We start from the raw sequence: 27,378 nt of genomic DNA, 5'->3' as shown, positions 1-27,378 counted from the left end.
AAGATTCAGTGGTAAAAGTAATAAACAATAGTTATTTAGATATCATAGATAGATACACATCAATACATGGGCGATTATAAGTCCTTTAGATATTATCTATTACCCAGTTGCATGGTTCATTGATATTTTGCCACACGCACGATCGCTAATTACAACTCCGCCCATTTTCCAATTCACTGCACCAATACTGACATGCCGAAGATGTTAAACCTGCATTATATTTGTTTCTTCATTAACGTTAATTCCCTCACACGTATGCAGGAAGCAAATTGAAAACCCTTAAACCTCATAATCAGTATCGATCCAAAAATGCCCTAATTGAATTGCAAATTAGTGTTGATCTGCTGATAATTACAACGTGCGCGCGTGAATCACAAGAAAATCGACCCTCCCACAACCGCTGTTAGAGTAACGCCTTCTGCTTGTATAGTAGCTGTATCGCTTCAGTAAGAGAAGAGAATATTGTAGAAGTAAATAGCATCATTTATGAAGAGGTTGCAGTAGTATAAATAGCCAGTAACAAAAATTCTGTGTTAATGTATCAACACGTCTTGTTTTTTGACAGGAGGTGATTAAGAGTGAAGGATTTGAAAACTTAACAGAAAGGGATAATGTAAACGGAAAAGTGAAAGATATATATATTCAACAGTGGATATTTTTTACGCATGACATTTCCGTATCAGTGTAAATCTCAAAACAAACACAATGGTATAAGCGAGACGATGGACTATATAATGTTTAAAGTTAGTACTTACTTTAACAGTATGACTAGCGTATGTTCTATATGGTAAACAGTTTGGTTGTCTATTTCGGTGTTTTTAAACCTGTTACTGTATTACCGCATATACATAAAACTATAACATTTGAAGCCAGAGGGAAAAAGTGAATTTGAATTTCTATATAAAATTTATAAAAAAACCCCTTTGAAAATGTTAAAAACTACACTCGGTAATAAAAAAAACTCGTGGCTAGGTAGCTCTTTATTTTCTTATTTAAACCCCTATCTTTAAACCCCAAAACTTAAAACTGTATTTTTTAGCCCTTTATTTCCTGGATTTTTTTTAAAAGGGTTTATTATTGTATTGGGTGTTTAAAGCCGCCCCGTGTCAGTGGACTTAAAACATTGTGTTACCTTCTTCAGACAAAAATATAACCCATCTTGTATATAAATGGAAAAAACACTCGTTTTATTTGTCAAGTGACCGAGTCCATTCGAAAATATGGAATTATTCTTTTGGATATATTTGTGTTCTGCCTACATTTCATTCGTATATGGTAAGTTTGATAGTTTTATTACATAATTATTCATAAGCAAGTTGCAGCAACATTAAGTGACTGGTTTAATTAATGAACACAAAATAATCACTCTAAAATGAAATGCTGGTACCAGTCAGGTTTCAGGAATTTCATTAATTATAATATATGTCCTTTATCATCATCAAGGTATGAGCTTCCATTAAACAACACATTGTGTAAGATTATATATTAACATTACAAGCACATGTACAATGTTGCAAAGATAAAATGTAATAGTTACAATCAAGCTAATTATTTCCTTCTCTACCGTCTGTTGGTGCTAATTTTTGGCACGTGGAGGTATATAAATAGCACGTGCGCTACAATATATATACCAGGGCCAAAAACATAATCTTAAATAAAAATCAAGAAAATATTTTAAAAATAAACATAATAACAATAGATTAGACTACATTAGACTAAGAAGTTAGGTTTAGTAATCCAAACTAGCCCCAGAAACTACTGTGCTATGTGAGAGTATTGGAAAGTTCATGCTGTGAAGATGTTATTATCAACATTATAGTGTGAAGAAATTACAAAGTAAACAAATTAGCAATCAATACATCAGAGCAAATAAGTGATAAAAAGAAGATCCAATTCGACATGTATAATAGTAAAATTACACAATGCATACGTTGCCACACACTGTATTTTTCACTTAGTCTAAAATAACAACTTTACAAGCAATAATCGATAATAAAAAGCTACATGTACATTGTTATATTAATTTTTCAATCAGCCGATGGTGTTAAGTAGAGAAGATATTTCTGGTGTATGTAGTGACATATGTTTTATGTGTTGAGAGACGGTTCATGTGACAGGTTTATTAACAGTTTATTACTACCATAACGGACATCAAACCACTACCAATACCTCCTTAATTGCATCAATAGCTTTATTAGAAAAATAAGTTTGAATCGATAACGTTTTTTTTTTCTTTCTTCTGATGTTACCATGTTTTTTTAAGGGTACGTCCCTGCGTCGGTGAGAAGTAACAGGTTTTAGCTTACTAGAGACCTTGTGGTATTTGTTTGTATAAAACGTAATTTGTAAGAAATAAGGTGTAAATTTGTTGTCAAGTATTTTTTAAGGTTTCAAGATGATCCTGTTTTTATCCCATCGGAAATCTTGGCAAAATGTTTCCATATTAGTCATTTCTAAACCTGCAGACTTGTAGAGGAAGATTACGATGTGACACACAGGAGAATACCCACATTTAGACATTCTTTTAACAGATAATGACAAACATTTTAACACTTGTAAATTGATTTAACTTTCTTTTTAAATTTTATCCGTTTGTAATCAAAGCGCGGCGATCAAAGGTACATTTTTTCGCTTTATTTGATATTTGATAAAATATGGATGTATATTGTGACAAAGCAAATATTTTACGGGGGAGATGTATAATACCCTTTAAAGCAAAATTGATTTAAATCTGTCGCAGATTGCACCTGTATAAGAAGGACAGTCGCCTATATACAGTATATGATAGGGATTATGGGGATTATCGTTCTAAATGATTAATAGATTGGACATAATACAGCTATCAAAATGTAAATATCATGGCTTTAAATCTAAGATACGTTACATGATAAAATACCGGCTAGCCGCCCTGCTAGTTTTTTGTGTGTCATGTTGAACAATTTTAGGTTAGCTTAAGTAACTGGCTTTATGTTTGAGAATAACGCTACTAGAACCGGATAGCAAGGGCCTGTAAATGCCTTTAGGATCTTAACCTGTTGTCCTAGTCCGATAAATATGGAGTTCGTCCTGCTTAAATTACACAAGAATATAGAAACACATTTTACTGGTCCTATATATAAAGACAAAAGCCATGCCAAATTGAATAATGAAATTAAACGCTCTATAGAAGAGTTTTAGACTGAACATGAATATTTCAGTACTTGTCAGGCTTTTAAACTTTTCATTTTTTGTATTGATACTTAATTCGAAAAAGTTTTGTTGTTTCCATATTTTTACTCGTCGTGTATTTAAGATATACATGCACTTTTTCTTTTTATTTACACATTTATTGACAAATGTTCCAAGCTAAGTAGAGTGCCAGGATGTCTCTGGAGTTTATCTTTGAGAGAATTTTTTGGCTTCATTTTCGAAAATATTCTCATAATACTCGTAAACCATGCTTAATCTGCAACAATATATGACAGCATTCACGGAATAAAGTACTTTTGAATAACACATATAAACATTTATTTATGACAAATGATAAGAAAAAACAATGACACCGGTTGGCCTAATTCCAGCGTTTTAAATTTTGCAGTATTGAAGTCTTCAAGGTTTATTATGACTTTGTGTTTTTTGTTATCAAAGTATTATGAATATTTAACTATGACATTATGTTTTGTTGATTACCTTACTTCTCATCAATACTCAATTTACCACACACATGTAAAATCCATATTCCATCTGTTACTCTTATGGGAATAATTTAGCACTTGATGATCGCGTTTGATAAATGTTAAGTTTCAACGAGATTTTTTCCCATTGTCAAACGATTTATTTATTTGTAATATGTTACTAATATAAAGAAACATGGCACCGTTTTTTCTAATGAAGAACAATTCTCATACATAATCACATACATTCCCAAAATCTCAGAAGTAATGTACTTTTCGTGCGCTATTTTCACTTTACTCCTTACTGTCTTTTGTGTATTTTTTCATTCGACTTTATTATTTTTTTCACTCGACAATCGCTTTTTTTCTTATTTTTTCATTTGATTGTTTTCACTCGCTTATGTTTTGTGTTGTTTTTTTTCCCCCCCAAGCATTTTTTGTTTTTATAGTTGTTTTTTCCTAAAAATTTTATTTTTCCATCAGTTGATGAAATTTATCACCTTTGGGATAGATTCCCATTCCCAAGGGTTTTTTTTTGTTAAAAACAAACTTTAAAGACGGGTTTTTTTGGCCCAGACAAAAACCTACTACTACGGGTTGGTAAAAGGATTTAAATTTTTGTAAGAAAGCACACATTTTCATTCTGCTACAAAAAAGTCTTTGTGAAAGAAATACAAGTTTTTATAATAATCCCTTAAAGAAATAAAAGGGAATTTTTTCTTTAAAAGCTGAGGCAAATTTAATTTGAGCGTATCGATTTGGTTTACTTGAACGTTATTTTACATTTTCTTTTACTGTTATGTGAAAAAGGGAAAAAATTCTGCTGATTTTTTCCTTTATTTCTATTTATGACACCCTAAAATTTAAACTCACTCACCAAAAGATGGCATTTTGTTGAACATTTCCGCTGCTTGGAAGAAAGATTGAACTTTTACGTCTTTTCTGGAATGTTCGTCCTATAAAACTAAGTAATAAATTGTAAACAGTTTGTTAGAGGAAATAAAACACAAATACGATTGTTGCAAATAACATTTACCTGAGCTCAAATTGTTCTTTTCTCCCCCATCAACAAAAAGTGATATACAAAAAAGAGAAAGAGAAAAAAACACTCTAAATTCTTTCTGCTGATAATGAAATTTCACCCGTGCCAGCAAAATATCTTTATAAATCGCTTCTAGGTGTCCTAAGATACATTAAGTATAAAAAGGTAGATAGATGTATTCGGGATCATTTCCACCGACACTATGTTTATAAAAACGTTATAATCACCATCATGTATAAACTGACTCGGGAGTTTTTACTCCATTTATTACTAAACTATTTATAAATTATTGAGATGACAGAAATATCACGGATTACAGCCCCGAGAACTTATGTTGTTTTTGAAGAAAAGAGATAATTTTATAGTCTTAATTGAGTATATTTTTTACAGCGCACATCAAAGGAAAGTTTCATATAAGATGAAGGTATTCATAATCTACAACTTTTAAAACATAATCAGTATCATTTTTTATGAGATATTTTTTACTCTCATTTATGGTTTTCTAATTCATCACATATGTTTTTCAAACATATTAAGAGACAAAACCTATAACTAATTCAGACGTCTATTTAATAATGTGATATTTTAAGAATGCAACTTATATTGAAATCGATATTTAATTTCGCTTTTTAATGCAAATTGTTCTTGTATATCCATAAATCAAGCCCCTACAGGCGTTTCTAAGAAATCCATGATTGTAGAGATGCGCTTGTAACATTTGGTAAAGATATCATTGAAATTTCTGATATAGAGGCTGTCAAAGAATCAATAAAGCAAAATGTATTGAAAAATCACGTCGCGGGAATAGTTATAAAACAAATGTAACAGAATCTAGCAGCTTGCGAAAGATATTGCACAAAAGACTGTTTTAAAAAAATACATGTTAGGCATAATGAATTAACTTCACGACTTAAAACATCATGATTTGAAATTCATAAAATATTTATAACTTGAATTTTCTTACCATATAAGTGCGAGCTTTTGAATAACTTACCTTTAACATAGTGTTTGCATTGTCCACTTGTGAAACCACAGCATATAAATAAAATGCACAATACTTCTTTACTTTCTCTTGTATCCGCTGCGAGGATAGAATTTCCGAGCTGTAATTTATTGATACAAAGTGAAAGATGTTGAAGATAAATATGTAAATACGTTCTAATCTTGAATATTTGTTGAAAGCTTGACCTCCTAACTGTAAAATGATCCTGCAGACATGAAATTTCCCAGTCTCAAACATTTGAAAGCGGGGAGAATGCGTAATTTAGATATATAAGTCGTTAATGATAAACAATTAGAAATTTATTATGTTACCAAACTTACCTGGCTGGTAAAATAGTTTTGAAATATATCTTGAAATATACGTATTAAACTTATTTAAAACATTAAAAGAATATCAGTCAATTTCTTTACGTGACTCAGAAACGAGACCCTTGTTCGTTTGCTTGGATTCTTTCAATTTATAATAAAGTTACCACATCCGATTGGTCAGTCAAGTGCTCTCTGGTACTGACGTTACCTTGAAGTGTAAAAAACAAACATTGAAATAACGCAAATTACGTCCATTCAACGATCTTTGGTGACATTTTAGATCTTTTCATCCCTATAATAGAACAGCAATCAGTCTTGTGAAAAACTTTCTGTCGGAAAGGTCATAGCACAACTGGTAGTTAACGATCGTAGTTCGCATAGGGGGATACAAATTAAAATTTTGGAATATCTTCTCCTGATTTTTAAAATTCACAAAATAGATTGACCCAACGTTGCCCTAAGAATATGACAAATGACATTTATTAATGAAGAAAATGCAGAATTAAGTGTCGAAAACATTAATATCATTAGAGCAAATAATTCCGACAAAGACGAGGCTAAAGAACAGGAGACTATGGGAATAAAATCATAGTTTAGTGTATGCTTCATTTCCTACTAGTCCTTTCAAGCGAAATATTTTTTCCGGCTCTATAAAAGGTGACAGGGATCTATCATTCGTGGGGACAGCAAAAGAAAGGATAGAAAATGAATTGGCGCTTGATTATAGAAGCCTTAGGCCCTCTGAAATTAATTGAAATTGATTAGATTTTTCCGATTTCTTCTTCCCATCAAGGGAAAGTTGGAATTTTTAATAAAGCAAGGTCATTGGAATGCATTGAATTGTCTTTTTGGTTTTAAGCAGACGAGATTTTTTTGCTTCAGACGACATTAATACTATGGTGGAACTACAGAACAGATTGCCTCGTTATGCAAGATCGGTTAATGCTCACTAATTCAATGTTTGCATTTAGTATTTGTACTAATTTTAGGCTAATCAATGAAATTGGTGATTTGAGGTTGACAAAAAATGTGTCTCTTATTGAAGTACTTGCCTCCAACCAAACTTTGATTAAGTCAAAATTGCTAGATTTAACAAAGCATAGTAAATCTTGATATAAATTTGACTTAAAGGGACAGCATGAATCTCTAGGCAGTTTTAGCGAAAGGATTACTCAAATTATCCTTTATTGGCTTCCGTACAGGCTAAACATGTCTTGTACAGATAAATTCTCCTTAAATGAAAATTATGATGAGTTTGCATGTGTATTAGTAACTTTTAAGAGATATTTGAAAGTGAGAATTACATTCTCAACAGCCTGAAACCGAGTGTTGATAGTGTCGATATACCAGTGGCGCCTTTTAAGTTTGTTCCTGTTTTGGTGAAATCACGCAACGTGCCGCGGCAAATGCACGAGAGATTGTCATAAAAGCGAGAGAAGAAGGATTCAGGCTCATGAAATATTTACAAAGTTATTGATGTTGTAACAGTCGGTGCAAAGATTTTATGTAATTTCCGTCAATTCACTCGATTGCAATAGTAATGGTAGCAGGACGCCGTCCTTAGCTGTAACATTTCATGTATAACAGGAATATAAGTCACATTTCTCTTAAAGGAAATCCTCAGTTATCGTTAAACATTGTGTTATGTTTAGTTGTGTCACTGTACCAGAATGTAATGTAAAAAAGTCGTCCGATATGTTTCGTATTAATGATATATAGATCCACAAAATTGTAGTATTTTCGTATCATTGTATCAGTCACTCAGTCCGCCTTGATTCAAAGTCGAATCATATGACACTGTTAAACAAGTTTGCAGCAAAACAAAATCCCCGGATTCTTTTTTTGTAATATCATCATTTTCACTTAATTGCAAGGTCTACCATTATGTGGTTCACTTAATGACATGTTTTAAAAATATTATTTCAAAATTTCAGTTACTGTGATGAAAATGAAACATTTGAAAATATCGTGCAAGAATCCCATTTGTAGCGGTCTGTGAGTGTAATAACGGAGAATTCTGACTTTAATTGATTATTCCAGAGTCTATATGGAATGTTTTTTCTATCATTTTATGATCAAACAGTTCTGATCATTGAAAGAAAATGACAATATTGCCGTGTCTTTGTTCTCAATTAAGTAAAAAATAAAGAAAAGATATCTTGTTTTGAATTATGTATACTGATAACTAACATCATTACCGTCCAAGATATGATAATGATGATAATCTTCAACTACATCGTCAATATATAAGGAAAGGAATTTACAGTATGAATACTTGTTCAAATTGCACTGAGCAATGCCGATGACAGTTTGACGTTTCCACTTTTATAATACCTAACTATTCGCAGGGTCTTATCTTTTCCCCTCATGTAACTTTCATGTATAGTTCCAAAGATGTTTTTCTTACGACTTGAATACATTGAAATGACATTAAAACGCTTTTCAGTGCCGTCAGTGGGTGGGGTAACATAGTTTACTGTCATGACCTATACATCAAAGGCACCTGCGATGTTGAACAGAGTAGGCTTATCGGTAATTCAACCATCTAGAATTGTCTGCCACATAATTAATAACAAATGATATTGTTCTGATTACATTATCTCATTGTTTTCAGCAGACGATATTTCATAATACTTCTGTTACGTGTCCGTCTGCTTTTGTTTATCCAACTTTACACATGTTGCCCTTCCATCCAACATTGCTCCATTTTGATTACACGAAAAATCCGCGCAAGATTGCCTTGATGGTATCGCGACCAGATTAAAAAATGTCGCTGCTCTAAGATATAATGTCAAATTTAATTATGCGTCTAATACATAATCCCGAAAATGCCATAAAATTCGAGTTCAGTGGCGCGGGGAAAGAGCCATAAGAAATTAAAAATAAGCTGAATGGAGACCATCATGTCCTATGATAAAAAACGAATACAAGAATTCGTCAGATAAAGTTAAAATACGCAGTTCTTTGAACTTTTTTCTGTGTTTTTTAACTTTAAATTTATGTGTACAGAATGCATAGTTTATCTTAACAAAAAACGAGACTTCCATGCAAAAATCTTAAATATTTTAGGAGCAATATATACATTCAGTCGATTTATTGCTCTAATCAAAATGTGAATGCAGCATTTTCCCGCCAGCAGTGCACTAACCTGTCTCGATATAGTGTGTTGATACATAAATCTAGCCAATTTTTTCTTCAGTACCTCTTTTATCATGGATAAATACATAAATATGTTTATAAACAACCGTTTTAAGTTCTGTTAGAAGCTGAGTGAGGGAACTCGACGGGAACATTTGCATTTCGCTTAAATTGCCTCAAAATTAGCCCAATTATTTTCGCATAAAATGTCACTGGGTCTATATTCTATCTCGGATTCTGACGGCGTTCGAGACGCGGGAAAGACGGGGTATTGGTTTGATTGTTATTCATAATAACCGGTTTTTATACTAATAAAATGTATTCGATAACCACTGTGATACTAACCAGTTCACTTTTTATATCAAGAATTTATTTAGAGTTTGAATATGTTATTGTCCCGCGGTTAGTTTATCACCCTCATTGTGTCGACTCATTGAATATTATGGCCGTACCATACCGTACACTGAAGAAACGGTGGTTAGACACTGCCACTAAACTGACTGATTTAAAGCGAGGTATAATTATCTTTTTAAGAAATCTAATTTCTCCTCTTTTATTTGACATCTGCCTGTCTCCGAAATGTCCTCATTTAGTAAAGGTTTTCCGGCAGGTGACTGCTATCACATGTACAAAGCAAAAACTTGTTAGTGTTACACATTTGTCTTTCTTCTTTTTTCATTATTTTCATTTGTATTCTTAAAATAGAAATATGTTTTGGTGGTTGAATTTTTTGCAGACCATAATATGTAAATGGCATATTTTAAATAATATGAACATCACGGTGGTGTTCGAATTTTTTGTTTTACACTTATTAGGGATAAATGCGTTCTATGAATTATATACATATATCGATACACTGAATGGTTATACTGAATAAATAATAATGAGAAATCATGAACAATCTCAACATATTGTAGAAAAAAAATCCCCGCACATGGCGCCATATCTGTCTGATCAATTTTGACACATCCTTGCAAGCTGTAAAAACTGGATATTTCATTAATAAATGATATATTATTTAATGATGGTATCTGTTATTCTTTGTTTGTACAGAGACTCGATAGTTATCTGTTGTATATGAGAAAAAACTTACTACGGAACCTCACTGTTTCATGAAAATTAAATGCTAAATGCATTTAGGTAAACGCCTTCTGAATGCATGAAAAATTGGATATTTGATCACTGACAAGTTAAACGATTTAATTAAACAGTTCATAAATACAAACTCGTTACACATGAGTACTGTAGTGCGTACAGATGGTGTAATAATTGTTACGTAATTGAAATATAATTTGAAGAGAAAAGCAGGCGACTTCTTTTAGAAATGCGCTAACGCTGGCAGTAAATGCGACCAACAGAGAAATTCTGTTAATGTGCTTACTTTCTTTTCATGGCTTCTTCAATAACTGAGTATGAAAGCAAAATCATATGGAATCTCTATTCATGGTATTGTTACTTTTATTTACATATTGCTAAAAAAGACATTTTGCATCGATTTTTACTTTGCTATCTCAACATGTTCGATGACATTTACACATTTTACGTTAAATAATATAAAGAAATTGTCCGTTTATATTTATTACATGGAATATTCTAGTAAAACCAGTTGATAGTTATTAATGCAAACCTATTACAACAAAATATTTTTTTTTCAAAAGGTTCATATCCACGTTATCTTGCTGTAGTGTTAAACCCTCCCTCGTGCTGATTGGTGCATGAAATATTCAGATATTGACATTCCTGATTACATTGACTCCAAGAGTACATAATTGCTAAGCATTTTCGAGAATGCGTTTATAATGTACGTGATGATTTACAGACGACATCAACTGACATGTTTCTCAAACAAACGTTCTAAGTGTTTCTTTTTTATTTGTTTGTAATAACTTAATTGAAACATCTTGTCGTAACAAGAGCAAAGATAAACGCGGTTGCAGCATTTAGTTGTTTGCTTTAAAGTCTGAAAATGAATGAGTTTATTCACGCAATTGAAAGTTGCATCTTAAATAATGCCATACATTAACATATACAAGTTATTATATGTTATATATTTAACACTCAAACAAATCATGTGAAATAGTTCAAATATTATTATTTTTAGCTCGACTTTTCTATGAAAAGGGGAGCTATCCTACTCGCCCCGGCGTCGGCGTCGGCGTCGGCGTTGGCGTCGGCGTTGGCGTCACACCTTGGTTAAGTTTTTCGTACCACCCCACTTTATTTCAGAAGTATTACAAGTATGGCTTTGAAACTTACCATACTTGTTCACCATCATAACCTCCATCTACAGACAAGAGTACATAACTCTGTCAAGGTTTTTGACAGAATTATGGCCCTTTTTTGACTTAGAAAGTGTATTGAGCTTGGTTAAGTTTTTTGTACCACCTCACTTTATTTCAAAACCATTGGAGGTATTGCTTTGAAACTGACCATACTTGTTTACCATCACGACCTTCATCAACAGACAAGAGGACATAACTCTGTCAAGGTTTTTGACAGAATTATGCCCCTTTTTGACTTAGAAAATACATTGAATATGGGTAAAATCCACTTATTGCCTTAACCCTTTGAGATATTGCTTTGAAACTTTTAATGCTATTTCACATCATTACCCCCATCTGTACGCAAGAGAAGGTAACTCTGTCAAGGATTTGTTTTAAAAATTAAGGCCTTTTATCGACTTAGAATCTTGGTTAAGTTTTTAGTACCAGTCCACTTTTTGACTGAACTGTTTGAGATATTAATTTGAAAGTTGGAATACTTGTTTACAATCATGATTTTTTTCTTTCTTACCAGCCCTCTTTTGACTTAAACATTTCAAACTTTGCTGCAGTGTTCAAGGGTATCACACAATTCAGTAAAATAATTCTTCACTAAATATCTTAATGCTCATGGCCATTGTTCACTTTAAAAATACAGAGATTCTTGTATTGCCTTTTACTGCAAAAACTTTTTTTATTGGCAAGCAATAAAAAAGTCGAGCGCGCTGTCTTACGGACAGCTCTTGTTTGTCTAAATTATAAACAATAGAGCAATTTCCTTTCCAATATCGCTTCAACAAAATCGTCAAAAAGCTTTCACTGAATAAAACATTAGTAACGCAATAAATATAAAAATGCTGGTTAATTTACCATAACTGCTTGTTTGCCCGGTGATATAGATAGGTCTTGTATTTCACTTTCCTTTTGACTTTACAATTCTGAATCACGTTAATCTCGTGCTCTCGGAAAACCCAATTTACTTCTATTGTTGACAACATCATGTACAGAAAAGCATCTGTCCAAAACATATAAACACAGTAATTCATATGAAAATGACTTTTAATAAGCCGGCTAACAGCATATTGTAATTTGTTCTGCAATTATCGAGTTCTTCATCAGCAACAATTCCCACAGCTCAAAACTATATCGATCATTTTCTCTCGTTTTGAAGACAGTTCAGTCATTTAATGATCAACTTCTTAGATACTCTATAGGCCTCGTTTTTTCTCGCCATGACAACTAAAGCATATCAAATTTTCATTAGTTCTCTTTCTTCGTATTTTTCATAGTTTATAATCATATTTAAGACACTCTTAAGTTACTTGTTTCTCTCATGTGTTTGTATTTGGACATCGACATGACTATACATATACTTTATGCAGATCAACAAAAAAGAAGCAATGTGTGTTGGAAGGCCTTTAATGACTAGTTTTGGGCAGACGACAATAGTTCATTACGACAAACAAGACCGCTTTCTCCAACTACAGAAACCGTTATTTCCGGAAGGTACACTCAAAGAACTAATAAATGTCCATGATATATACATGTAGCGTTCTGGACCTAATCTCTAGAAAGCAATAAAAGAATACAATAAGCGACAGCAATAGCAGACGATTGATAAACGCAGTATGATGTTGCACTAAACCGTCACGTGGTCTTATTCCAGGAATCCTGGACAGGTTAATTGGAAAATTATCTATATACCGTTATCTCTAGTTATCTTTTGTGTGAATCCAAACATGCAGGCGCATATATACAGTTACTCTTTGAACTACTTTTTATGAGTTGAACACGGCTTCGTCTGATAAATAAGTATTTGATTTCACAAAGTACAAAGACTGAACATTCTTACAATATTTTTGCTTTCCATTTGAAACTGATGTTAACTTACAAATTACATGTAATTTAATTATCATGACTTCTATTTTAATACATTCATATTATTTGTAATCAATTAAATTGCTTTTTAAGATAAGGAACAAGGGCCAAATATTATGATTAGCTGACCATTACCAAGTCCATGTATTTATAAAGATAAATAAGTCTATAACAAGTTGGCACAAGAGCTACGCATTATTCATCATTTATTTGTAAAAGCCACTTTACATACCGGACCAAACTTAGCGATCAAACTCATTTCCTGCCTACAAAAATCCAATACGTTTCTTCCCATAGAAAGAAGTAATATCTGCAGAGAACAATGTCTTAATGTCTGCTTGTTTAGATATAAGAGAAATATATCTGGAAAATACCCTTGTTTGGGATGTTAAGCAACGCATTTTGTCAGAAATCAATGGTTATATATGGACCTATAATCTGCCGTCATCCCGGGAATTGAACAATTACAAAACTTGTCAATCAAACAGGCCCTATCGCTTCACGTCATATCGTCAATAGGAAAAAGAATCACTCGATTGAAAACATCCGAATTATTCAGGAAATGTCATATAGTTATGCCTTGCATGTAACATGTGATGAAAAGTATTGAACTTCGATGCATAATTGTGACTGATCTCTCGTGATAAGCCGTGCAGACTAGCACCAGAATTGAATATCACACTTTATGCTTCCCAAAAGATAACTTACGAATAACCAGAAATTTGTTTTTGCGCTGACTTAACCATCTTTATGGTGTAATACTGCGAGAACCTATTATATAAAATGCAAAATTTTGATAAATTAGTTGCCCTTTGGTGTCGTAAAATAATAAATTGATATAAGGTGCAAGCATTGAGAAATCTTGTGAATATATCCGAGTTCATAATAAAGTTATACTATCAGATTAAACAATTATAGACAACAGATAATTGTAGAATGTTTTACGATTTTTTTAATGCAACAAAACTTCTACAATATAAAGAAGTCAACTTTAACTATCTATAAATCAAACAATTCTTCTCTCGTCTTCCGCGGAATGATTTGTCATGCATCAAAAAGTAGTCCAATGAATGAGAAAGGAAAATTATGTCAGCCTCTAGCTTGCAGTTTCAATCAATGCTATTATTAGGTGTCTTTTGCAAACCTAGGCAGACGATCTAGAGCGTTCATGTCACCGACATGTCTTTTCAGAACTTTTCTCTTTTATCTTGATTTCATACATCACGCAAAAGTATTGCGAGCAGTACAGTAAAACCAGCGCATTCCTAGATGAGGAGAATTTTCGTTGACTAATCGATATACGAAATAAATTGAAAAAACTCTCGGCAAGCATAGTGGAGAACCCTTCAACGGGATCGCAGCTTCCTTACAAATCAATATCTGCCTTTCATATATCAGAAAAGAGGATCTTCTTTCTCCATTCCTATGAGGATATTGTGATCTGTTTGAAACAGACTTTAATAAAGAATTAATATGCATGAATTTCATATTTGATTATTTGCATTGAGGGTCTCGGTGTTGTAACAATGGCAAGTTGCGCAACTAGACAACAATCTGTAATTCTTTTGATCTGTTGAGCAAATATCGGGGAAGAGTTGATTATGGTATTTGCCTGCGAATTATATTGATAGCTTTGTTTGACAATAATAAAGCTACTGTGTGTGTTTGTATAGAACGGGCTAGTCTAAATAATCTTAAAAATACAAAAAATGTCTCTGTTTATTCACGCTGGGAATTGAGCGTCTTTAAATAAAATTTGGTAAGATGAGATCTCAATGCTTTTTGTCAAGTAATAGTAACGAAGTTTAACAGTTAGAGAGGTTAGTTCCCCAGGGCTTGTTTTTTCTCGCATTGTGACAAAGAAGTTGGTATTGTCAAAGGACGTGTTTCATGACATAATTCTATGGCCTGTATCCCGCGTTCAACGAGGAGTTCTTCTTTATTCTTAGGCGTCTGTCTTAATCTGTTAACCTGCTGTGCTATGAGAATAGGTGTCGCGAAGAAAAGATTTATTATTTCATAGTAGAGTATATTTTGTCATTAAATATATCATCGTATTATTAAGAGTATAATTTACGGGGATTTGTGACCAATCTTAGGACGATGAATCTGCAGTTTTTAGGTAAATACATGTGAAAGCTGGTCTAATAAGGGATTGAATAAACAAAGCTTAAAATCGACACTTGGGTCACTCTTAGATACTCTTTTTGCTGATTCAAGTAACAAACACTTTTCATTGAACAGAACTGTCATTAATATTTATTCATTAGGATAAAATTCATTTTTCAGAAGAAATTAATTTGCCGAAAGAAGTCTTGTAAAGTCGTATGACTCTCGTTAAATTATGATCTCAAGTCGGCAAACTACTCGTGCACACGCACGATGGAAGGCCATTAATCAAAGAGGTCGGCAATAAACAGTGATTGCATCTGCTTGACCAATTTGTGAAGTTGTCCGCCACGTGAGCAATTAAAGCACCAAGAGGCTTTCCAGCACCTTTAAACAAGTCCATATTCGGATAGAAAATTAGTCGATAAAACGTCTGAATGGCGTTAATAGGTTAGCTATCGAGTCTATTAACAGACTAAATCGGCCCTGTGTGTAACATAAAATCAGGAGGGAAAATTCCCCCAATTTCGGTTGCATTAACCGCCGTTCAAATTGCTTGACCTTCGATATTAATTTAGAATTCATCTGATCCGACAGATCTAACTAGTTTTTAAGGTTAATCATGTTTGAAATAAAAACAGCTCCTATAAATGAATGGACGGGATAATATTTACTTAATATTGTTAAAAGCCATTGTATGTGTTTTAATCTAAAGCGTCTCATTACACCTGTCAAATCTGCTCTAAAAACACGCCATTGTGATTCAAATGGGATTTTCATGTAAAAATGGCAGACCTGGAACAACACTACAATATTTGCCTACACGAAAGAAGAAAATATGATCTTTGTCATTTAGACGATTTATTCACATGCGGAGACACATTTTGTAATCCGAGACAAATCTCTTTTGTGACGCTGATTTAATTCCGTATAAGGAAGACGCATGTTGACTAGTGTCCGGTTTCCTAATTCACAAAAGACTTGTGTACAAGGTCGCTGGGGTAAAGTCATTTGGTGCCGTATTAGAAAAGATAGGTCATTGTTAACAAGGTGGAAAATTGATTCGAATAGATAAAATACCGTAACAAAAATGAAATAGGAACTTCAAACATCTAGGCTATCAGCCAATTTCGTTATCTCCCAAGACGACTTTGACTCCTTATACAGCTTAAACAATTGCTAGTACAATGCTTCAGGAAGACAATGCGCAATGCCAACTCGTGTCATCACGAAAACGTGAAAAAAAGTTCCTTGTTTTAAGAAATAAAAATAGTGCATTATATCAAGTCATAAAAATAAAGTTTTAAATTTCAAAGCAAAGCGACCTCTGTTTAGGTCTTATTATTGCTAACATTAACCTTTTACATTGCCAGTTTGAACAAGAAGTAAAGATGCTTGTGTTAAAACAAATCAGAACAAAGAAACATGTTCCAGTCACTGCTCAAAGAACGCCGGGACATGAAGTTTCACAAATCTATGGAAGCACTGGAGGGCCCTTTTGACTTATGACATAATGACTTTTGACTATTGACTTGGGAGTTATGACTTGTGACTTCTAAGTTGTGACTTGTAATTTGTGATGATGCATTGCCGCTCATTTTAAGCGAGGAGATGCAACATGGCGGACAGGGATTTGTGAGATGATGTAAGTTTTTATAGTTTGCTTGAATATTATTCTTAAATAATGTAATTTAGCGATGTTATACATACCCATCACTAATCGGGCAATACAATTTGGACGGTCTGTGTAGTTTTGTTCACTGAGATCTAGATGCGTATACCATAAGAAATTAACACTCTCCCTCAATGTGAGAAAAGTGACTCCTTTCAAGCCTCACGGGGGAACCGAGTCTAACTTCCATCAATCAAACAATCTATACTTAATGAAACTTATAAGTACTTAGATTTAAACTTGCAGATAAGCTCGAGTTTTCAAAATATATGCCAAATCAGTTATTTAGCTTCTTGTTAAGATTGAATTATTACAAAATACATTTACTGATATAAAATGATGATACTATTATAAGTGTTTATACAAGAATCGTTGTAATTATTCTATACAAGTATATACATGTATATACATAATTATTCTGACCATAATATATACATGTACATAGAAAAGGTTGTCGGAATGATCGATTTCGTTTAGTGTATTAATACCATTCACAAAACTAAAAAACAGAGAAACACTCTCTTCTTTAAATGACTTTAAAATACAATTACCCACCAATTTTATTCATCAAGGTTATTCATCTGGTTCTCTCCATGTATATGAGAATTAGATTTATCACTGGATACGGGCTGGTCAAACACATTCGACGTTCCCATATTTATAGTTTACTGTACATCACGGGAACAAAATGCCTCCTCAGATGAACAAAAAACGGCATATTATATTTGAAAGCCAGAACTAGACCCAGGAGGCCATAAGTGGCTCAAAAACACTTTGGTTCAGCTAGCTAGTTGATCAGCTAGACCTTGTCAGAAATCAAAATAATAAAAAAAACTTTGCTATCAGTAATAGTGTACAGAATACCGTTAGGGCCAACGTGGTTGAACGTTATAATCCAGAGGGCGATAATGTGATAGTGCGACAACGCGATGGCGATAGTACGAGAGTACAGTGACGATAGTACGATAGTGCGATGATGACAACGCGACAATGCAATGGCGACAATGCGATGACGACAATACTACAATGCGACAGTGCGATAATGCGATGGCGACAATGCGATAGTACGATGACAATAATGTGATAGTCTATAGCATTGTCGTCCTCGTGTTATCGCGTTGTCGTCATCGTTCTATCACCATCGTGTTGTCGCACTATCACATTAATTGTCGTCCTCTGGAATATAATGTACAACCACGATGGCCCTAACGGTATTCCGCAATACTGTGCTTTTCGCTTCATAGATTCATTGAATTTAAGCTTACTTGAAAGAAGAATTAACTTTGATAAAGTTAGCCCTTCTAAACTTAAGTGATTCAGTTTTTAATTGTGTTTAGGCCAAATAAAAAAATGTTGGTTTGTAGTGCCCGCTACCTTCCCATCGGTCATCGACTATTTACCGATATGTATCCAGTTCTCCTATAATTACCTCCCCTTAATAAGAATATGCCATTTGTAATAAAGATTAGTAACGGAATATATTTGCTATCTTTTATTAAAACAACTAAACCATGTGTGATCTGATTATCTCATTACAGTATACTTTGTGTCGTTAATGGTTAGTATTAGAAAATTGTAATTCTGAATCTAATTAATTGAGAATGTTTGACTGAAGTACACAAAATCACAAAATACTATCTCTTGTGTAATATTATTAAAACACAAGAATGGCAATGTTGATAAAATGAAGCACAAAATGAAGCACCTTTCTAATTTTTTATCTTTTTGTAATTTACAGGGCATACATAGGAAACAACGTATAAAGGAAGTCAATGACATCATTAAGAATAGAAAGGCAAAGAAGAAAAAACAGCCCCCAACTACTAGTTCGCTGGTCCTAAATATAATAAATACTGATTTTTATTTACTTCAATTGTTTATTGTTAGATAAAAGTTCTTTTTTAAATCAATATTATAATAAATACTAACATGTTGTGCTTTTAGAACACAATTATTCGTCCTTGATTATACATCCTGTAATTTATAGCTCGACTATTCGAAGAATAAGGAGGGCTTTCACCTCATACGGGCGTCGGCGTTTTTTAATGTTCTGTCCAATTTTTCATACCACATCAATCATGTTCAAAGTCCCTTAAGATATCGCTTTGAAATTTTGCAGACTTGTTAACCACCATGACCCCAACCCCTAGACATGGGTAGATAACTCTGTCAAGCATTTTGTTAAAATTGACTGCCTTGTCGACTAAGATGGTTTTTTATTTTAATACCAAGAACTAAGAATAGTCGAGTGTGCTGCCCATTACGCTCTTATTGTAGTTTTTAATTCGCGTGAGCTTATGTAGAAGCTTTGCTGAGACTGATATTGTTGTCATCGAGTAAAATAGGACTGGTGGAATAAGAACAAAAAAAACATAGTTTTGGTGCATGACCTTGTCCTACACGGGCGCTTTATACTAGGGCTAGCAAAAAGTCTAGTTGTTTAATCCATTTTGAGGGCTTATTGAGAAATGGTTGTAACTTAAACTAGATACAGAAGGAGATACAACTGTTTTGCACCAAGCCCTCGAATAATTATATTTTTAGTTGTATTTTATGATACACGTACAGCTTCATGGCGGTTGAATATCTGTTCCTTTGCCAATCCCCAAACCTGTATTAATTCCATGCATTTGTAATAGAGGTCGATACGTAAAAAGTCAAGACCACAAGTGTTTGAAGTCACTACTCACAAGTAGGAAGTCAAAAGTCACAAGTAGGAAGTCACAAGTAAGAAGTCAAAAGTCATAAATAGGAATTTAAGTCTCTAGTCAGAAATACGAAGTCACAAGCCAGACCTTTGTGCACGAAGTGTCATTGCAATATCGTTTAAAACGTCCTTAGCTTTACAAATGCGTCATCCTGGAAATTCTTGAAGCTGACCTTACCACGGATAACTACCTATTCGCCCTAATAAGAGCCAATGTTTCTATAAGCGCCCATCCCTTCTTTTCCATTTGTAAGTGGTTAAGCACCCAGGATACATTGTCTTAAAAGAAAAAAAATCAACTGACCACAATCGACATTTTAAATTTTTATGCATGTCCGCGGGCCTAGAAAATTTCACAAGGAAAGACTGAATATTCACATTTCAAACCCATTGTAGTGATTTGTCAGTAAACGGGACCACTTTAAATACGAGAATTTGCATAGCTGTGACTCTTACATATTGTATACTTTTGTAAGACTAGACTCCTAATAAGCGCCCGCCTTTCACAATTTTCTAAGCGCCCTGGGCGATTACATGGAAGAATACGGTAGTACTGGCTAGATATCCTGTGCAAGTTTCGTACTAGGGCGATTGGTCTACAAAGATGAACGTGAGGCAGTGAATTTATTTTAATAGCCAGATTCTAATTAACTGAAAGTTAAGTATATAGACCGTAGTAAGTCTGCGCACCTGCACAGACTAATTCGGTCTACACTTGTCACAGGTCCGTAGTTTTTCTTGACTGAAACGTTAACGGTTACAAACAGACCTTTGTGAGCCATGATGTATTTGAACGTAGAAATAACATTTGACTTTCGTGACATATTCGTTTGTTATAATTGACTGTCAAACATAAGGATTAACATATGCCACTTACGATACACTATAGTTTACAACATCATCACGATCATCAACCTTAATATAGTTATCATCATCGTCATGATTATAATCATTTTCATCGAAATCAACTCCTGCTTATCATCAACAACATAATTATTTAGTCGGCCTTCATCATGATAAGCAGCATCATGACAATCATCATTGCAGTCAACTTACTTATAATGATAATCATGATGATGTAGATGATGATGATGATGATAATGATGGATTGTGTTGATCATTTGTTCTATCACAAAACAACTTTATGGCTTAAAAAAACTTCAGTCTTCATACGAGTTTGCCACTAAATTATTCAACTCCAGGAACAAATTCAATGCTGAACCGGCATCTACTGGCATTCTGAATACTTGTCTTTACAACAGGTCACATCACGTTTGTCAACCACAGTACCATAATCAAGCGCGCCAAACGTTTCAGGTAAAAAATACATAATGTCAGGTTTTCCGTAATGTGCGTCGGAATAGTACTGAGCTCTAATTTCTAGTACATTCCACTGTTGAGCAATTCTATCCAGGTGTGTTTGTATTATGTTCATAAAACAAAATTTCAAATTTTCACAATGTATCTGGTCGAGTTCATTGAAACGACCAGAATCGCGCAAATCCTTAAAAAAAGTAAATCCACCACTGTATTCCTTGTTGACGTAGCGTACCCCACCATCTTTCAATGCGCTGGTTAGAAGTGCTTCTTCCAACAATAATGCTGCGACTACCAGCAAAGTGCTCGGTTGCTTCATTCCGAAAAAACTGCTGTAGAAGACAAACAACACTACATGTTTTCTGTTCCAGCATCGTAACGAAGTATGCGAGGTGTTTTTTCAATGCGCTTCAATGCATCCAAATAATATATCGCAATCAGTTTTGGATCGCTGTTAGTGTCAGAAACTTCTAACCAGATAACTTTCCTGCAAAAACCATCTACCGCTCCGTGTATACAAAATCCGAATGGTTTCAACTTATCATAACCATCTAAATGCCAAATATTGTTTGGCCCTTTTTCACAATAGAAAACGTCTTTAAAGTCGATGTGCTTTTCTCATTTCAACACCATTTGGATCTATTGCCTTCATTATGTCCATAACATCTTTATGGCTAACATCCATATTATGATTCACTTTCAGCCGGCACCATATCGTCCGATAACCGACAGACTGTCCACTATAATGTATTTCCGTGCCAATTACACGAACAACGTTTTTCAACTGCGATCACAAATGTACACCTCGACGTTTCAGGTTCAACTTCTTCAAAATTCTTTTCAGCTGACGCAGTGGCAACAAAATAGCAAAAATCCAAGAATTTCACTGTATTTAAAACCTTGTTTGAAACATTCTTCAATGAGTGATGCTTTATCAACATTCGGAGACGACAAAGGCAGGTAAGCTGGCACCACACCAGCTGTTATCTTCAACAGAGTGCACAGAAAACAACAAGCAAACACGAATTTTATATTTTGGCACAACACAGCCATCTTCGCTTATTACTCACGTGCTCTCTCTTAAAGTGTGGTTTAATTAATCAATTTCACAACTAAGAAGTAATAAATCTTGAGTTAAAAGTCAAAACTCCCTAGTCAAAAGTCATAACTCTTAACTCAAAAGTCATTAAGTCAGAAGTCAAAAGGGCCCTCCAGTGCTTCCATACAAATCTATTGAAAAGAAGCGCACATTTAAGACGGTGCATTAATCCTCGGTGCATTGTGATTTTTTTTTATCTTTTACATGCACATGTATATATATTTTGGCGATTTTAAAGTAGTGTTTTCAAAATATATATATTCTGACGTGGATGAAAACAAAATTAATGCAAATGAATGAAAATAACGTCAGAAGTATTCTGTGTCATAAATAAAATATTCATAATAACGATTAGTGTTAAAAAGTCGACAAATGTTACATATGAATACTGTGACATCCTGACTTCTGACATGAAGAAAAGTGCATAAGTTTATGCGGCAAAAAATGAGCAAAATGAGTTTACACCACTAAAAAGCATGGAATGAATAGAAAATTTGTTTTTACTAGATAAACGTGAACACCGCTTGTGGCTACGTCACTCGTGACAGTATTGCATCTGGTGTTCACTCAATGAAGTATATTTCGATCTTATATGCAAAAGAAACAAATATGTTGTATGTCGTTCGTTAATTGATAACAAATATTGAATTATATAATTTTCTCAAATAGTGATGTAAGTGTGATCCTTTATTATTTTCCGATACAAATCTTGTAAGCGTTATTTGATTTAAATTCGCTAAATAGAACACTTGCTATATTGTTTTACAAGTTGAACATGTATATCATCCAAACTGACATCTGCGTGGCATGTTTACTGTAAAGAGTTTCTATAAAAAAAAGAAGATATACAGCAAATTGAATAACCAACAAGTATATACCTCAAACATACTGACGTTCTTCAAACATTATCTCCTGTTCGTTTAAAATTTATCTGTTAAACCTGACGCTTATCCTCTGTCTTTATTCATCATTTGAGAGCTAATTATCTGTATAGTTTCGGCAAACATCTAAATTAGCTCAGCAAACCTTAACCTCAATGCAATCTGTCATTCAAACTCTTTTGCACCGACTCTCTCCTCCGTGTTTTCATTCTATATTCACTAAATTTACTTGCATCTTCTGTCTGTTTTCTTTCACAAATTTCACGTGAAGCACCATTGAATAAAATTAATGAGAAATTAGAAAATGTTAATGTTTTTTCTTCAGAATAGTGTAAAGATTTGGAAATGTTAAACCAGTCTGCAATGTTATCTTGTATTATTTTAAAAATATCCTCGCTATTTCTGGAGATAAAAAATAGATATGAGGAGAGAACATTTCTTGTGCTTTGAAATTACTGCACTGTAGCAAGAAACTTGTTAAGATAAGGTTTCTTAAATTCTCCATTTTTCATTCAATATAAATACGGGGATGGTTTTCCTTAAAATTTCAACTTTGTATGACATCATCATCTATTTATGTCAAAATGATATAAAAAAAAATTAAGAAAAAATGCTCCGAGATTAAAGATAAATATGAACATTAAACAATTTTTTTAACTATATTCTATCGGAGGGCATGCTGTGTTGAAAAAAAATGTGCTGTATTTAGATCCGATACATGTATATTAAAAAAATAAATACAGGGAAGTTAACATTGCGGTGAAATGCGTTTGTTGTTTTTGCGTTTCCGCAAGTTTTAGTATAGATTATAGTCATTGCTTGTTCGGAGTTTCCCTGTACGAAGTAAACACATGTACTTAACTTAGCTGTCACTATTTAAAACAAAAATATCCAGACTATTTGATACTTTCAATCTTTCACTTATTGTTTGTGTAATCAATTAACAAAACAGTGTTATGGTTGGATACCTGACAGAAATGTAAACTGGGCTATCAGTTTTCAATTTGCAAATAAATTTAGTTTAGTTACGTGTCAGGTTCTATTTGTTTTTCTGCGTCGCCCACTAGCAGTAGTCTAATTTACTAAACTTGTGCAGTTAAAATATTTACTTTATCCGCACTATAACCTATCAGATGTCGTATTAACTTTTACCGTCAAAACACGACAGATAATCTTGACAAATACTTTTAAGGTCACAAGTAAATATTGGTGGTAAGACACTGGCACGTTTAAAAGTTGCGCATAGGTGCACTTGCTTTATCGAAAAGAGATAAACTCCCTTTCATGAGATGAATGTGACATCTCTAGGAAAAAAACTTCAGATTAAATCTTTTGAACTGTTTTATCAAATTCAACATGGACTTATCACCACTAAGATTCGTTATTTTAAATTGCAATTCTTACTATTACCCACCGCGCACTTATTTGAACATTTATCCCGCAAAGAAATTAGTTGATTTAGACATTCAGATGGAAAAACATATGATAAAAGTTTTTGAATTTCTAAAGCTTTGATACGTATTTATTTAGTTTTGAAACATGTAAATATATTGTATTGTCACTCGTAAATTGAAAATATTTCAAATGCTTAAGTACCCGTTTAATTTTTTGGTTCATTGTATGTTAACCTGAGTATCTTTAAACACTTTCCTTTAATCAATGAGATAAGATAGGCGAGATTGAGGTAGTAAACTTCTGGTTCATTTCTATGATACAATAGTAGATAGGTAGGTCAAGCCGCGCACACCTGGCGCATTTGCTACCGTCTGTAACAATTACACATTACAGAGATACGTGACTTCTCATTATATCAAATTAATTGGAAATTTTTCTCAAATCGTGTGTCATCCGGTGTACCCTTGGGTAAAAAGTGGGTGGGGTATGGTATTTATGAGAAAACTGGGGAAATTGTACGTTTGGCGTAAATCTTATGGCAACGGGTGGTTATCGGTACGAAGGGAGCAATAATTATGTTTTTATCTGTGTTAGATTATAGCCTTTAACATTACTTGTTATGTTTGTATTCATGATACACGGCAGATGTTGCAGTTTTACTAACAAGTCACATCATCCTTCGACGGCTGCAAAACAAAATGCACTGAAACTATATAGAAAATTGTGTGAACAGTCCTGAACTGCTGTCATCCTACGATATAAAGTTGCATACTTTGACTGTATATAAAACACATAAAAACGACGAGGGCATGGACTAAACTACAAACATTTTGCGTTAAATCTGTAATAAACATCTTAAAGACCGTTTATTTATTTCTCACTAAGATAAAATTAGTTTACTTGTAATAATATAAGCTACCGGTAAACTTGAAGAAATTAGATAACTTGAATAAGAAATGTATAATCTAACTGCTTGTGTAAATGCTATGAGAAAATAGAAATAGGATATTTTAAGTAGAGATGGTTTAGCTATGCATGGTGCCTTTTGCTAGTCGAAATGCATTCTCACGATTTCTGTCTGTCTACATTAATAACTAGATAATCTCGTTGTTTATTTTTTGACGAATTCGTTGAAAAAACGGCATAAACCCAGGTATTTTACAAGATTTTGCGGTAGCTTATCCCTAAATTTGAATGATGAACGTCCGACATTTTTCTTTCACCTACAACGTAAAGCTTAAGCTGTCACGATTAATTTTGTTTTATTTTTTATTATGACTCAAGCGGTAATGAATTTTAAACTAGTAAGCAACGTGTATATTTTATTTTAAAACATTTGTCTAAGTTGACGGATGAGTTTTGCGGTATCTTTAACCTCACATGACGTTAGACGTTAATCACGTGATCTTTAACGTTTACCTCATTTTGTCATTTAGTTTTTACAGGTGTGACACATGACTAATTACACGTTATTTTTATGTCATTTTTGCATTAATTACCTTTCTCCGTTGTATTGTTAATTTGGCGAGGGAATAAAAATGTTTTTTTCTAACAACTGTTTACGATAAACCCAAAAGTATATGAAGGAAAAAAATCATGAATTTAAAAAGTGACTCAGTTTGAATCCCATTAACGTTGTTTTTTATTTTGTTTTATGAATGATATTGTTAATGGTTTAAATCAAGATAGGACATAGACAGTTAATTAACAACACGTAACAAAGAAACATAGTTTTTATCATAATATCGTATTGCTTTTGTTAATCATTTTCCACTTTAATATTAAAGATCAAGAAAACGTGAGAAAACTGAATAGTGTGCAAGAAAAAAAAATGTCAGTGTCGTTTTAAAGATAATCTTAAAATCACAATTACACAAAATTGACATCATTAAAATGTCAAGTTTTGAAACATTTACTAATTTTGATTGTTTTGCTTCCACGGAAATCAATTTCATCGATTCTATAATTAAATTATGCCACAATTGTCTGAAATTACTTGTACAAAAATGTTAGCAAGCAAACTGGAGATAGTTACAGTGTTTATAAATAATTGAAAAAATAGTTTAACAATTGTCAAAAATGTCAGAAATAATTGACATAATAACATGTCAAACTGGTATTTTAGAATGTCGATAGTTTTTAAACCTTTCTTCATTTTAATATCAACAGTGCCTAGTGCATATCTTTAAAATGTAGAAATCTGTATAGTGTTGCTGTTAGTTTTGCTGTTATCGACGGTCGTGGTTGACCTTAAAGTTAACAAGTTGAAATTGTTGCACTTGAAATTATTTGAATGGAAAAGTCCTATGAAGTGGTCTTTTTAAGTATCCATGTAAAGAATTTCACAAAGAAATTTATCGTTTTTAGACAGATTTTCCTGATAAATATTTTGATTAAGAGTTTTTAAAAAAAAAGTTGTTTAAGGGCTATCGTATCTTTTAACGTACTTTGATCATTTTTACATATTAAATGACTTATTTCTTCACTTATTCCGTGAACAAATTAGTGGAATACACAAACTTAAGTTTTCCCATAAAATGTTATTCGATCAGAATCTTTGACCAGGGACAGAATGTTGCCTTGAGCAATAAGATTTAAGATATGCCTACAATTTGATATTATAATGTTTTTTGAATACTTTTCTCTCTTTTATTTCAAGTATGTGACTAATGCAAATACAAATTTAATAACAAAATTTTCTCAAATCTTTAAACAAAGTAGCATGTAGTTGCGACAGTCCCCGTGGGGCACGGGGAGGTGACATGAGGTCGACAGGTTGCGTTGTGATAATTGAATTGTACGTTTTATCACCCTTTTATCAAGTAGCGAGTTGAAATTTGTAGATCTTTTGTTCGGGGTGTCAAATCCAATGTTCGTATGCACTGTTTGCTTAGATCAAATGGTCAAAATTTTGT

General features: G+C 33.1%; 1 protein-coding gene across 1 annotated transcript in view; it reads left to right on the top strand.

Moving 5' to 3' along the window:
* The first annotated feature begins 1,104 nt into the window (after positions 1 to 1,104).
* The window catches only part of LOC132754542 (uncharacterized), a 68,647-nt gene continuing 42,373 nt past the window's right edge, over positions 1,105 to 27,378 (top strand). Inside the window, exon 1 of the mRNA XM_060745182.1 lies at positions 1,105 to 1,275. Within this exon, the coding sequence (XP_060601165.1) occupies positions 1,221 to 1,275 (55 nt within the window). The 5' untranslated portion in view covers positions 1,105 to 1,220. The remainder of the gene's footprint in view (positions 1,276 to 27,378) is intronic.

This window comes from Ruditapes philippinarum, unplaced genomic scaffold, assembly GCF_026571515.1.
Source record: "Ruditapes philippinarum isolate M1 unplaced genomic scaffold, ASM2657151v2 ctg139_1_1_1_1, whole genome shotgun sequence".
In the NCBI taxonomy this organism is placed as follows: Eukaryota; Metazoa; Mollusca; class Bivalvia; order Venerida; family Veneridae; genus Ruditapes; species Ruditapes philippinarum.
This window is presented reverse-complemented; position numbering and strand designations above follow the sequence as displayed.